This window comes from Capsella rubella, unplaced genomic scaffold (assembly GCF_000375325.1).
Source record: "Capsella rubella cultivar Monte Gargano unplaced genomic scaffold, Caprub1_0 scaffold_7, whole genome shotgun sequence".
NCBI lineage: Eukaryota > Viridiplantae > Streptophyta > Magnoliopsida > Brassicales > Brassicaceae > Capsella > Capsella rubella.
The window spans coordinates 6,750,159-6,763,925 of NW_006238917.1; the positions used below are offsets into that span (position 1 = coordinate 6,750,159).

At 37.2% G+C, this 13,767-nt stretch overlaps 4 protein-coding genes across 5 annotated transcripts; 2 read left to right on the forward strand and 2 right to left on the reverse strand.

Moving 5' to 3' along the window:
• Positions 1 to 2,695: 2,695 nt before the first annotated feature.
• On the forward strand, positions 2,696 to 5,362 carry LOC17880343 (cysteine-rich receptor-like protein kinase 5). Its single transcript, XM_006283221.2, has 7 exons — positions 2,696 to 3,531; positions 3,637 to 3,777; positions 3,859 to 3,980; positions 4,090 to 4,300; positions 4,389 to 4,626; positions 4,704 to 4,857; positions 4,944 to 5,362. The coding sequence occupies exons 1-7, from the start codon at positions 2,736 to 2,738 to the stop codon at positions 5,262 to 5,264; spliced, it is 1,983 nt and encodes a 660-aa protein (XP_006283283.1). The 5' UTR covers positions 2,696 to 2,735; the 3' UTR covers positions 5,265 to 5,362.
• Positions 5,363 to 5,517: 155 nt separating this feature from the next.
• LOC17880341 (cysteine-rich receptor-like protein kinase 14) lies at positions 5,518 to 6,691 on the reverse strand. The gene is made up of 2 exons (XM_006286123.2): positions 5,854 to 6,691; positions 5,518 to 5,742 (listed from the first exon to the last, which is right to left on the reverse strand). Exons 1-2 carry the CDS (start codon positions 6,668 to 6,670, stop codon positions 5,624 to 5,626), a joined length of 936 nt encoding a protein of 311 aa, XP_006286185.1. The 5' UTR covers positions 6,671 to 6,691; the 3' UTR covers positions 5,518 to 5,623.
• Positions 6,692 to 7,558: 867 nt separating this feature from the next.
• LOC17878281 (cysteine-rich receptor-like protein kinase 10) lies at positions 7,559 to 10,290 on the forward strand. Of its 2 annotated transcripts, none has more exons than XM_023778924.1 (7): positions 7,559 to 8,399; positions 8,515 to 8,646; positions 8,744 to 8,862; positions 8,971 to 9,181; positions 9,285 to 9,522; positions 9,600 to 9,750; positions 9,833 to 10,290. In XM_023778924.1, exons 1-7 carry the CDS (start codon positions 7,607 to 7,609, stop codon positions 10,154 to 10,156), a joined length of 1,968 nt encoding a protein of 655 aa, XP_023634692.1. In that variant the 5' UTR covers positions 7,559 to 7,606; the 3' UTR covers positions 10,157 to 10,290. The 2 variants fall into 2 exon arrangements, with proteins under 2 accessions (XP_023634692.1, XP_006283286.1); XM_006283224.2 differs by having other exon boundaries at positions 8,518 to 8,646.
• Positions 10,291 to 10,524: 234 nt separating this feature from the next.
• Positions 10,525 to 13,228, reverse strand: LOC17879448 (cysteine-rich receptor-like protein kinase 14). The gene is made up of 7 exons (XM_006285892.2): positions 12,415 to 13,228; positions 12,196 to 12,327; positions 11,827 to 11,951; positions 11,522 to 11,729; positions 11,196 to 11,433; positions 10,954 to 11,107; positions 10,525 to 10,873 (listed from the first exon to the last, which is right to left on the reverse strand). The coding sequence occupies exons 1-7, from the start codon at positions 13,223 to 13,225 to the stop codon at positions 10,580 to 10,582; spliced, it is 1,962 nt and encodes a 653-aa protein (XP_006285954.1). The 5' UTR covers positions 13,226 to 13,228; the 3' UTR covers positions 10,525 to 10,579.
• Positions 13,229 to 13,767: the final 539 nt, after the last annotated feature.

Sequence of the window (13,767 nt, forward strand, 5' to 3'; positions counted from 1 at the left end):
AGTATATCATAATATGTATGCTACTCTTTATTAGTTTATTTAGCGAGACTAATGTTTACCAAACTAATTGTTTTATACTATTGTTTCAGTTAAACTATTTTACTCTTTCCATAATTTTCCTACTCACGAGAAGTCCAATAACTTCATTTTCCACATGATGCCGTTCCATAATGATTCCATATATATTAATTTCATAATGTGTGATTCATGTATTAATTTAATAAGCATGTGAATTTAATAGTCAAAACTAACATCGACATTATGTCTTCAACGAATTTTCAATTTTGCACAAATAAGTTCCAATTCCGTGCTAAAAAAAAAAGCAATAGTTTTTTCTTTTTTTTTGGTTGTTGTCTATGAGTATGTATATATATGGATGTGAAATATTTCATAAATATATAGATTGTCATTAGTTCCATCTCGTTGCATGGACTATGAGACATTCGCCGTGACTTCTCCATCAAGAAAGACTCTACTATGTTAATGCACTAGGGTTTCACAATCAGTAGATCCTTTATTAATACTACAATGTCAAAAAAAAATTGAAACATCCTTTATTGTTGGTGGTATATAGGTTCTCATGTCCAAGTACAAAACGGTAAAGGCAGCAACGCTGCTCCGTAACGTAATGCATGATACGGGCATATGAGACCCCCGCCATGACTTCTTCGTGAAGAAGACCTAGCATTGTTAATCTCTGACGTATACTTTAGGGTTATACAACACAAGATCCTTTTAGATCGATTGCCCCTTTCTCAAGTATTACTCGTCACTTTTCTCAATATAAAAAAAACACGGTGTTCAAAGACAAATCTGAAGAACAAGAAAAGACTATTCAAAAGACTACTATAAAGTTTGGGAAAACAAACAAACTTGGCACGAACTTAATCTCTGACGTATACTTTAGGGTTATACAACCACAAGACTCTTTAAGATCGATTGCCCCTTCGTCAAGTATTCGTCAGTTTTCTCAACGACAAAAATAAAAACGTATTCGAAGACTAATCTGAAGAACAGGAAACGACTATTCAATACACTACTATAAACTTCAGAAAAGCAAACAATTTTGGCAAGAAAGTAATAAATATATAACCTAGAGGCTCCGTATGTGTATATATATAATTCTATGAGGCGGTGAATACAACACCAAAGCCCTTGTTCTTTATTTTTTTGTTGGGCTAATTCAAAACCCTAGTTTTAGACTTCTAAGCCAAGAAAGTACTAAATTCTAGAAAAAAATAAAAGCAATCGGCTTTATTATGTAAGCGTATCTCTTATTAAGATTAGTTTATGGGCCTGCCAATAAGACCGGAGCTAGAGTTGGAAATCAAATGAGGACTCGGTCTATGCTCTTCGTCTTTGTTGTTTTGATCTAATGGGCATGGCAATTACTTTCTAGTTTTGTGGGTTGTGGCCATGCATCGAGCCACATAGTTTTAGGTGCTACTGTTATCCACATAAAAATGAGGCGAATCCATTTTAATTAAAAAATTACCATTGTAATTTACTAATTCTTTGCAAGGTTTTGCTAAGTAGCAAAATACAGCTAAAAAAAGGGCTGAAAGAGTCCAGGGAAAGAAAAATCCCACATAATTCAGCTCCAAACTGTAGTTTAGCCACAAAATTATTTTAAGTTATTCGTGGCTGAATTTATAAACCACAGAATTTTAGAGATCAATCAATATTTTATGTGTGTCGTAATCACTGAATTCTTGTAGTATATTGGTCGTTGGATTGCATGTTGGATCTTTGATTATTCACAACCCATCGATCTCATCTAATTACATAGCGTAATTGATCTATATTGGTGTTGACTCACACATAAGATAATTGAGTCAACCGTAAGATAATTGCAAATATATGGCACCAAGACGAAAATGTCATAGAAATATCCTAGGCAGATGCACATGCATTTGGAACAAAACAATAAAAAAAGGATTAACGACTAGAAAAAGATAGCAAAAAGATTAAGACCAAGAATAATATAAAGAAAGCGAAAGAGGAATATGATAGTAACGGATTGAAAACAATGAAAAGTCCCGTCAAATCGATTGGAAAAAGCTAGCAGAGCAACACTATCAACGACTAAGACGAAATTTAAAACACAAATACGAAGAGTCGTTGGCTGCTTCACAACTATTATCTTATCTTTTAAATTAAAGTATCGTCTACTCCACACTTTTATATACGACAAATCAATAAAAGAACAAAAAAAGAAGAACGTGAATGTAAAACATGCATGGAGTCATTTACATTTATGAGACATATTTTCAGATTGAAATATAAATTAAGGAACATCATAACGTAATTGAACTGGCCAACTAATGGCTGTGAAATTAGCTTTCTTTTGTTAATTTATTAATCTATCAGTTATTTCCTTTCATGCAAGAAATAATTTTTTTTTTTATGTTTTTCGTTTTTGCGTTAATCAGGATTCAGGTGACTGACACAAACTGAAGAAGATGAAATTAGGTATTAGAACATAGCAAATGAAATTCATAAAATAAAATAAAAAACCATCTAAAATATATTTCAATTAATGCAAGTCAATCTAAACTGCTTGAATGAAGTTACGTCAAGTAGAAGTCCTTTTTGTAGTTAAGAGTTGACGTGGACTTGTAAGAAGCTGTGTATAAGATTTATCAAGCATATATAGCCTCTTGATTTGCATCAGATTACCCAAAGAAAAGAAAAAGAAAAAAAAAAGAAAGAAAAAAAGAAGCACAGAGACATTCATGGCTAAGTGTTGGAAAATGTCTGCTTGTGATTTCCTCTTCCTTCTCATCTTCCTTACAAGCCTGAGACCTTCTATACAGCAACTTAGACCTGAGTACGTCGGTCATAAATGTTCTTCAGGGAGATCTATTTACCTCAAAAACAGCACATACTCTTCCAATCTCAAAACCCTTTTGTACTCTCTTTCTTCTGAAGATCACAATCATTCATCCTCCAATGAATTTCTAAGCCTTACAGAAGGACAAAACCCGGACATGGTTTTCGGACTTTACCTCTGCCGGGGAGACTTGTCGCGTGAAGTCTGCCGTGATTGCGTCAATTTCGCCGTCTATGACATTCTGAATAAGTGTCCAAACGAGAAGGAGGCTTTGATTCATTACGATGAGTGCTTGCTGCGATACACTGACCGGGATATTCTCTTGGATCCTATAACCACAGCTGATATTTTGAAAATAAATCAACAAAATATTGTGGCAAACCAATCAGTTCGGTTCAATGATGAACTCCTTTCTTTAATTAACGAAACTTCAAAGACGGCTGCTAATAGCTCAAGAAGATTTGATGCAAAAAAGGTGAATTTCACATCGTCAGAAAACATTTCTGTAATGGCTCAGTGCATACCTGATCTGACAAGAGAGAATTGCTCAAGCTGTTTACAACATGCCATCAAGAAAGTGCCTCGTGACAAAACTGGAGGAAGCCTTCTCTTTCCAACTTGTACGTTAAGATACGAGCTTATGTCTCTCTACAATGAAACCAAGCCAAGTCAAGCTCCTCCTCCTACTCAGCAGTCTGGTAAGTGACTCTCTCTCTCTCTCTCTTGTATTTTCTTTTTTTTTATTGTGACGTTCAAGATTTAAGAAACTATGTAGTGTCTTGTCTTATCAATGGTTTATACAGGAAAAAACGGAAACTCAATCGTGATAATCATAGCAATTGTTGTGCCACTAGCTGTCTATATTCTTCTTTTTGCTGTTCTTTCTAGCTTCCATTTGATAAATAGAGCGAAGAAGACTTATGAGACAGCAGCTGCGGATGAGGGTAAAATATTTCTAAATACACTAGTATTTTGTTACTTAGACATTTTTTATGGAGCTTAATGCTTAACACATGATATGGCAGATGGAGATGATATTACAACTGCTGGCTCATTGCAGTTTGATTTTAATGCTGTTGAAGCTGCAACAAATAAGTTTTCGGAAAGTAACAAACTTGGTCAAGGCGGATTTGGACAAGTTTACAAGGTATATATACCAGTTTTTTGTGTTCCATAACAGATCCATACATGGTAATAGTTTCGGTTAAAAAGTATACATAACCTTTTTTTTGTTATGAAATTATACAAATTCCTAGGGCGTATTTCCTAATGGATTACAAGTTGCAGTGAAGAGACTATCGAAAACATCAGGACAAGGTGAAAGAGAGTTCAAGAATGAGGTACTTGTGGTTGCTAAACTTCAACACAAAAATCTGGTCAAGCTTCTCGGATTTTGTTATGAGAGAGAAGAGAAAATACTTGTCTACGAGTTTGTGCCTAACAAAGGCCTTGATTACTTCCTCTTTGGTCAGTTTTACAACATTTTAGCACAATATTTTTCATTATTCGGACCCTTCATTCACTGTTTGTTAACATTGTTATTGCAATGGTATAGACTCTACACTGAAAAGCCAACTTGAGTGGACAAGACGGTACGAGATCATTAAAGGAATTGCTAGAGGTGTTCTTTATCTTCATCAAGATTCAAGACTTACAATCATACATCGTGACCTCAAAGCGAGTAACATCCTCTTAGATGATGATATGAATCCAAAAGTTGCTGATTTTGGAATGGCGAGAATTTTTGGTATGGATCAAACAGAAGCCAATACGAAGAGAGTAGTTGGAACCTAGTAAGTTTTCCCATACTAGTTTATTGCCTTTGTAGACTTGTAACATGCATCAACTCAAGTTTTGAGTTTTGTCTTAGTGGCTATATGTCTCCAGAATACGCGATGTATGGCCAATTCTCCATGAAATCAGATGTCTACAGTTTCGGGGTCCTAGTTCTTGAAATAATAAGCGGCAGAAAAAACAACAGTCTCTATCAAATGAAGGACAGTGCTGGGAATTTGGTTACATATGTGAGTATATACACCGTACCCTTAAAAGTTCCAATCTCTTGCTTCGTTTAAATGACCAACATTTTAATTATTAAAATGTTTACTAGACTTGGAGACTATGGAGCAATGGATCACCACTAGAGCTCGTGGATCCATCTTTTCAAGAGAACTATCAAGTAAACGACATTACTAGATGCATCCATATCGCTTTGTTATGTGTTCAAGAAGAAGCTGAAGACCGTCCAACCATGTCAGCAATCAACCAAATGCTTACTACTAGTTCAATCGCTCTTGCCACTCCTCAACCACCTGGATTTTTCCTCCGGAGAAAACATGAAGAAGTAGTATCAGGAGCAGGTCCATCCACTGGATCGTCTGTTCTCTATTCCATGGACGACGCTTCCGTTACTCATGTAACTCCTCGTTGAAGACAAAACGCTTTACAAAGATTAGTAAACATCGACAGTGAAGAAAGAATTTCTTAGTTAATTGTTCATAACTTTCTTAAGTGCCAGTGATGGTATAAATTATACAAATATTTAATATTGGTTTAGTTTAAAATAAAGTATTATTAGTTTGAAATGTTAATACTAATACATAAATTTAGTTAAGTACAGAACTATAATTATTGTATTTCAAGAGTACTGAAATTACTCAAAAAACCTTGAGAAATATGATTTAACAACATATAACGACAGAACAGAATTAACATGATGTTACATAAATAATATTGTCATGGGATCGAGGCATCATCCACTGAGCAATGAAAAGAACTGTCTGGATCGGCTCAGCTCTTCAAGAAAACTCCTTTCTGTTTAGACTTTCTGATCTTGTGCGTAAAAAGTGCTAGAACAAGTAATACCAAGAAGATGATAATGATGGGAACAACGATTGCCACAATTATTCCTGCACAAGCCCGGATAGAGGCGACAGTTGAAACAAGAAACATAATTCATCTAGTGGTTAGATATGTTTCAAGCCATCTTTAAATCATGGGGCAACATCCAGACAACTTACCTCTCTTGACTGTGTTGGTCCTGTGGCCTACCGAAGGCGGGAGAGATGTCGGGGGTTGAGCTAACGGTGTCAAAGAAAGGTTAAAAGCCTGAGAAAAGGGATAAATTTCCCATCTGAAAACACAGCTGGGACGGTAAACAATTCCACCTTGCTTCCCATGACAGCATAATTGATAGTCTCTGACACTTTGACTTAGACAAATGTTGCAATCTCTTAAAGATATAGATGGAGTGCATTGCATTAATGCGTATATATTCTGGATTGATGACAAAGGTACTGCTTCAGCGGCATAGTACTTTTGTTCAGATGACGATGAAGTAGCTCTAGCTATCATACGACTTGTTAAGCCCTCCCACAATGTATCGAACTTTGTTAAATTAGATCTATATTTGATATCTCCAGTATTGTACAGGATATACTTTGGTTGCATCTCAAGTGATCCAAAAAACGAACGGTTGGAGTAACGTACCATACAAAGAATCCCATTTTCAGGCCACACGAGGCCTTCTGTCTGGTTGGGACATGTCTCAATCACCTCATTAGAAGCAAGGTCGATACAGTTTGAACAAACCTTTGGTTCAGCACCTTGGATGCACATCCCCACTGCATACACCATATCGGGTCCTTGTCCAACCGAAGCATTGTAGAAGCCGCCTCGAGCTGAGACGTTAGAAGCTAGAGAAGAGAGGAGAAGGCTACGGTTCTTGTCATACTGCTGATTTGGTTTAAAGAAACCTGTTTTCCCGCATGGTGCATACACAACAGGAAAGCCAACAAGGAAAAACCAGAAAAGTGGCAAAAGATTCTTCAGTTTCATTTTCAAGATTATACAGATGCGGTTTGTGTTAGGACAGGAAGCAATTGTGTATGTATGTGTATATGTATATTTCTGTCCATCAATTCCTCTTTGTCAACATATTGCCACTGCAAGTTGTCCATGACACGTTGGTCCTTGTGTCTTCATCAACGTTTACTGGGTTGACTCAAGCTGGTACTGGTACAAAGATTGTTGCAATTATTTGAATGGATCATGTGGCACTCACAAATACACGTTACAGAATATCATACGCAGAGATTGAAAGGATTTTGTATGAGAGAAGTCATAAAAATTCATACCAAATGGAAAATTAGTCAATTTAGATAAAGCAGAGCAACATTATCAAAGACGAAGACAGAGCAGAAAGACTCATTAGCTGCTTCACAATTCTTATCTCCTTATTACAAAAATCTCCTTTTTATTTTATTTTTGGAATAGCACTGTCTCCAAATTATACACTCAGATACAACAATGAAGAACATAAATGTAACAACTAACAAATAGAGTAAGTAGTAACTTACTCTTATGAAATCAAAAGGTGGTCAAACGGGCTAGTGCATGCATCAACTCCCAAGAAAAAAAAACAAAAAACAAAAAACAAAAAAAAACATAGAACCATACATCAAAATTTTTAATTATGCATAATGATATTATATCCTAAAGTCCAAACGAAATGTCCTAAACGAGCTACCAAAATTTGTACAATTAGCATCATATGGTTATTGAGATAATTTTACGTTGTTGGAAAGATTTGAAAATATCATTACTTCATTAGAAACTGTAGATCGTCTATAAATTTATTCATATTGTATTTATAGACAATAAATTTCTTAACATGCTGGTATAACAACTAGAATAGTATTATACAGCTGAAAAGTCGAATGATAGATAGAAGCTAAATCAACCGTTTCATAAGTGCTAGCTTCCCAAATAGAAATGTCTGCTTACGCCTGTTTCATATTCCTTTTTGTCTTCTCATCTCTCACGAGCTCCACTGTTTGGGCTCAAAATCATACTTATGTTGGCCATGCCTGTCGGGATGAGAGAACTTTCACTAGAAACAGCACTTACTTCACCAATCTCAAAACCCTTTGGTCCTCTCTCTCTTCCCGCAACGCCTCTTACACCACCGGATTCCAAAACGCAACGGCTGGACAAGAACCCGACAAAGTCACCGGACTTTTCCTCTGCCGTGGAGACTTATCCCCTGAAGTTTGCCGTAGCTGCGTCACTTTTTCCATAAACGAATCCTTAACTCTGTGTCCAAATCAGAGAGAAGGCGTGCTCTATTACGATGAGTGTATGCTCAGATACTCTGACCGGAATATTCTTTCCACCGTGTCACTAGACGGTGTTGGTCTCGGTGCACTGTCCACTAGTAGCAACAAGGATGTTCCATCTAACCAATTCCAACTATTCAACAAGGTGTTGCTACTCACCATGAACCAAGCCGCCAGCTATGCCGCGGTAAGTTCTAGAAAATTTGATGCGAGAAAAGCCAATATCACAGCATCCCAAACTGTGTACGGATTGGTTCAGTGCACTCCCGATCTGACAACACAAGACTGTTACACTTGTCTGCAAAAAGCCACCAATCAATTAGCCACTAACAAACTTGGCGGAAGGAGTCTTTTTCCGAGTTGTAGTTCCAGATTCGATATTAGCCCATTCTACAACGAAACCGCCGTTAGACCTCCACCACCGCCAGTTTCAGCTCCTCCACTACCTAGTCAGAGCTCTCTCTTCTTCCTCTGTTTTTATATCATAGTATGATCAAGTTTTGTCCTTTTATTGGTTTTAGATTTTTTCTACTTCTGTCTGACACTATTTTTATCTTTGAAAAGCAGGGAAAGGTGGGAAATCAAAGTTACTAGTCTTACCAATTGTTGCGTCTACTATAGTGGTTGTTCTACTTCTCATAGCTTGTTATCGTTTTATTTCAAAGAAGGCTCATCATAAGGCGCCTGCATTTGATGGTAAAGATTCATATGTTGAATTATCTATGTTGGGTCTCGCTGAAGGTCAATGCTCAGCATTTTCTTAATCTTACAAACACTTTCCATTGTGCAAAAGGAGATGAAGGAGCAACCGCAGACTCGCTGAAACTTGACTACAAAACAATTCAAGCTGCAACCAATGGTTTTTCAGAGAGTAACAAGATTGGTCGAGGTGGATTTGGCGAGGTTTACAAGGTACTATTGATATTAGTTCCTTAGTTAGCACCTGAGATAGGGTGTTTTTTTCATGAAACTTGTGCCATCACATTTTTTTAACTAATGAGGATGCTAATGAAATGGTAGGGTACTTTTTCAAATGGGACTGTAGTTGCGGTGAAGAGACTGTCGAAAACATCAGGACAAGGGGAAGTAGAGTTTAAGAACGAAGTTGTAGTGGTTGCAAAGCTTCAGCATAGAAATCTGGTTAGGCTTCTCGGGTTTTGTTTAGAAGGAGAAGAAAGAATACTAGTCTACGAGTTTGTGCCCAACAAAAGCCTCGATAGCTTCCTGTTCGGTCAGTATCATTCAATGCTTTGTTTCAATGGTTTTCTAGCCATTTCTTGGAAGCTGGTGGTTTCAGATATGTAGAAGTAATGGTAATATATGAACGTGCACAGATCCTTCAAAGCAAGGTGAGCTGGACTGGACTCGACGTTACAAGATTATTGGAGGAATTGCTAGAGGAATTCTATATCTCCATCAAGATTCACAGCTCACAATCATACACCGTGACCTCAAAGCGAGTAACATTCTCCTAGACGCAGATATGAATCCAAAAATCGCTGATTTTGGAATGGCAAGGATATTTGGAATGGACCACTCCGCAGAGAACACAAACAGGATAGTTGGAACCTAGTATGTCTTCCCCTTCACTCCACATATATGTTTGATGGACATTTTTTTCCAAATACTTCAATTTTTTTGTGTTTCAGTGGGTACATGGCTCCAGAGTATGCGATGCAAGGTCAGTATTCGATAAAATCGGATGTATATAGCTTTGGAGTGTCAGTACTTGAGATAATAAGTGGCAAGAAGAATAGTAGCTTCTACCAAACAGATGGCGCACATGACTTGCTCTCATATGTAAGTTTAGAGTTAGTCGAGTTTCATATCACTTCTCTTACAAAAAAAAATTTAAGTATTGAATGATTGGCTAATATTCTAGGCTTGGAGGCTTTGGAGAAATGGGACACCGTTAGACCTTGTGGATCCGGTTATTATACATAATTGCCAAAGGGATGAGTTGGTTAGATGTATCCATATCGGTCTTTTATGTGTTCAAGAAGATCCTGTAGACCGTCCAACCTTATCAGCCATCGTTCTAATGCTCACTAGTAACACCGTGACTTTACCGGTGCCTAAGGAACCAGGGCTTTTCTTTCAGAGTAGATCCAAAGAAGGCCTGATTAATTCAGAACAATCTTTTAAAAGCAGATCTGTTCCTTGGTCTGTTGACGACTCCACGATCACCGATCTATATCCTCGTTGAAAATGACATGTTTATCTTCATGCGTAAATCAACTGGTGGTATTGGATATTAGTTTGAAACTTATTTCGTTGTAATATTATATATATGCTATTGTAAATGGGCTTATAAAATCTATGCTATGCTATTTGTAACAAGAAATACATATGATATATCTGAAAACTTGGACCGGACGTAATCAACATATGATTTGGATGATTTACTAATACTAGCTCTGCGTTACAAGAGTACATAGACTTTGTTCTAATGCATAAACTACTAGGTAATAATTGTATAAATCAAATATTGTAAAGTGAAACAAATTATGTTTGATCCATTATAAAGAAATCAAAGTATACAGTATTACGAAGATGGCAGTTAACATGATATTACCAACGTAACATTTGCCTCGAACTTGGATACATATAAGATGGAGATGTTGGTTCTTCAACGAGGTTCTAAATGAGTGATCGAAGCATCATCGACTGACCAAACGAAAGAACAATCTGGATTGTTTTCACTTTTGAAGAAAAATCCAGGTTCTCTAGGGACTGGTAAAGTGATTGTGTTACTGGTGAGCATCATCATGACTGTACTCATTCCCGGGCGATCTGCATGATCTTTCTGAACACATAACAACGCGATATGGATGCATCTTATAACTTCGTTACTCTGATAGCTCTCCTCAATAGACGGATCAATGATTTCTAATGGTGACCCATTTCTCCAGAGTTCCCAGGCCTAAAGTAATTATCATACAATGAATGAGTACTCACAAGTCTTATTCATTAGAAAGAAAAAAAAGAAAAAAAAATACTCACATGTGCGACCAAGCTGCTAGTATTACCGTCCGGCTGAAAAAAGCTGCTATTCCTCTTCCCGCTTATAATTTCAAGAACTATGACTCCAAAGCTATAGACATCTGATTTCATCGAGAAATGGCCATGCATAGCATACTCAGGAGCCATGTAACCACTGAGACAATAAAAAACAGAGAGAGAAATTTAAGATTACAGACAACAAAAATGATTATGAAAAAGGCTATAAGGGAAACAGTGTTTACTATGTTCCAACAATCCTGCTAGTATCACACTGAGTTTGGTCCATTCCCATAATCCTTGCCATTCCAAAATCTGCAATCTTTGGGTTCATATCAGCATCTAAGAGAATGTTACTTGCTTTGAGGTCACGGTGTATGATTGTGAGCCGTGAGTCTTGATGAAGGTAAAGTATTCCTCGAGCAATCCCCTCGATGATCTTGTATCGTGTTGTCCAATCCAATTGTTTATGTTTTGAAAGGTCTGCGGGCATATCAAACAAATTCAACATTAGCTATAACTTCTGATCCAGCTAGAATTTTCAGAGCAAGACCTATTAAATTCGACTGACCAAAGAGGAAGTAATTAAGGCTTTTGTTTGCCACAAACTCATAAATAAGTATCTTTTCTTCTCCTTCAACACAAAATCCAAGAAGCCTAACTAAATTTCTATGCTGAAGCTTTGCCACCAGAACAGCCTCATTCTTGAACTCTCTTGCACCTTGTCCTGAGGCTTTTGACAGCCTCTTAATAGCAACTTCCGTCCCATTTAGAACAGCCTACATGTAATGAACATGAAACGTCAACACACTATATCTTGATCCCCTAAAACTTCCTTCCAAAATAAGAAACTAGGCTGTGTCAAATCAACCATACCTTGAAAACTTCTCCAAATCCACCTTCACCAATTACATTTTTCTCTGAGAATTGATCTGTTGCAGCTTCAATGGTCTTGAAATCGAATTGCAGTGAGTTTGTCTCTGTGATGTCAAGAGTATATTCTACAAAAAAGGATGTGCAGAGTTATAATACTGGTAGTTGTAACAGAATAAACACATCTCCGGTGAAGTAGTATCACTGTTGTTTTTTTCCTTACATCTTAAACAATGTGCGCCTCATAATATTTGCAAGACAACAACTGAAATGTGGAACTAAAACCATTTCTTCTATAATCCATTTTTCAGTTGTACTTTCACAAATCAGACCTAAATAGTACCAAAATGAACAAAACACAAAACAACTCACCTTGGCGAGTTAGAGCTTGGTCTGACCTTCTCCTCTTGCAAATAAAAAATGCTAGAGCAAGTAGTACAAAGAAGATGATGACGATGGGAACAACAATTGCCACGATGATTCCTGCTGATATTGAGTCGTCACCTGTCACAAATAGCAGGCGATGGTTTATACCAAGAAACATAAGCTAATGCTTTTCTTTAAATTATGGGACAATAGTAGTCAACTTACCTCTTTGTGTTCTGTTTTTCCTCTGTTTTTGTGGAGGTAAGAGAGAATTAGGGGGTTGAGGTGGAGGTGCGAAAGTAAGGTTGAAAGCCTGAGAAAAGGGATACAAATCCCACCTAAAAACGCAGCTGGTACGAAAAACAATGCCACCTTGATACCCATGGCAACATTTTTTATAGTCTCTGACACTTTGATTTAAGCAGATGTTGCAATCCCTTAAAGATATGATCGGAGTGCATTGCATTAATGCGTATATGTTCTGAACGGACGTCAACGGAACTGCTTCAGCAGCGTAGTACTTGCGTTCAGATGATGATGAAGTAGCTCTAGCTATCATACGACTTGTTAAGCTCTCCCACAATCCATCAAACATTGTAATATTGGATCTAATTGGTTCAGTGTTGTACAGGATATACCTTGGTATTATCTCAAGTGATCCAAAAAATGAACGGTTGGAGTAACGTACCATACAAAGAATCCCATTTTCAGGCCAAACGAGGCCTTCTGTCTGGTTGGGACATGTCTCAATCACCTCATTAGATGCAAGGTCGATACAGTTTGAACAAACCTTTGGTTCAGCACCTTGGATACACATCCCCACTGCATACACCCTATCGGGTCCTTGTCCAACCGAAGCATTGTAGAAGCCGCCTCGAGCTGAGACATTAGAGGGGAGAGAAGAGAGGAGAAGGCGACGGTTCTTGTCATACTGCTGATTTGGTTTAAAGAAACCTGTTTTCCCGCATGGTGCAAACACAACAGGAAAGCCTACAAGGAGAAACCAAAAGAGTGGCAAAAGATTCATCAGTTTCATTTTCAAGATCATACGTACAGATATGGTTTTTGGTTAGGATAGCAAGCAAATGTGTGTGTCATATAACGCATATATATACTTACGTACATCAACACCTCTGTGTCAAATAAATTTCCTTTGCAAGTTGTCCATGACCCATTGGTCCTTGTGTCTTAATCAAAGTCTATAGAGTTGACTCATCTGCGGTTCTACTTGAGTCAAGCGTCGTCAACAAGCTGCGACTTGTACATATAGCGTTGCAATCATATGAACGAGTCATGTGGCACCAAGAAGTACACGTTGTATAATCTCATAACGAGAAAAGCCAAATATATTGGGACCAAATAACATAGAAGAAAGCGAAAAGAGGCAACATATTTGAAAATTCGTCTATCGATTGATTGAAAAATTTAGAGCAACACTATCAAATAAAGATGCAATAACTGCTTCACAATTATTATCCCTTCGGTATATAATTTTTCTTTTTTGGTAACGAAGTCTCATTTCGTTTATTATTATATATGAAATTACAGAAAGGAGGAACATTAGTGTAAATCGTGAAG

Bases quoted from the DNA above. Each gene is read 5' to 3' on its own strand.
- LOC17880343 (XM_006283221.2), top strand. From the start codon at position 2,736: ATGGCTAAGTGTTGGAAAATGTCTGCTTGTGATTTCCTCTTCCTTCTC. The intron at 4,301-4,388 runs GTCAGTTTTACA...GCAATGGTATAG, and splicing joins CCTTGATTACTTCCTCTTTG to ACTCTACACTGAAAAGCCAA. The intron at 4,627-4,703 runs GTAAGTTTTCCC...GTTTTGTCTTAG, and splicing joins AAGAGAGTAGTTGGAACCTA to TGGCTATATGTCTCCAGAAT.
- LOC17880341 (XM_006286123.2), bottom strand. From the start codon at position 6,670: ATGAAACTGAAGAATCTTTTGCCACTTTTCTGGTTTTTCCTTGTTGGC. The intron at 5,743-5,853 runs GTAAGTTGTCTG...GGGCTTGTGCAG, and splicing joins GACCAACACAGTCAAGAGAG to GAATAATTGTGGCAATCGTT.
- LOC17878281 (XM_023778924.1), top strand. From the start codon at position 7,607: ATGTCTGCTTACGCCTGTTTCATATTCCTTTTTGTCTTCTCATCTCTC. The intron at 8,400-8,514 runs GTCAGAGCTCTC...ATCTTTGAAAAG, and splicing joins TTCAGCTCCTCCACTACCTA to CAGGGAAAGGTGGGAAATCA. The intron at 8,863-8,970 runs GTACTATTGATA...ATGAAATGGTAG, and splicing joins GATTTGGCGAGGTTTACAAG to GGTACTTTTTCAAATGGGAC.
- LOC17879448 (XM_006285892.2), bottom strand. From the start codon at position 13,225: ATGAAACTGATGAATCTTTTGCCACTCTTTTGGTTTCTCCTTGTAGGC. The intron at 11,952-12,195 runs GTGAGTTGTTTT...CCTTTTTTGTAG, and splicing joins CCAAGCTCTAACTCGCCAAG to AATATACTCTTGACATCACA. The intron at 11,108-11,195 runs GTAAACACTGTT...TTATTGTCTCAG, and splicing joins AGCAGGATTGTTGGAACATA to TGGTTACATGGCTCCTGAGT.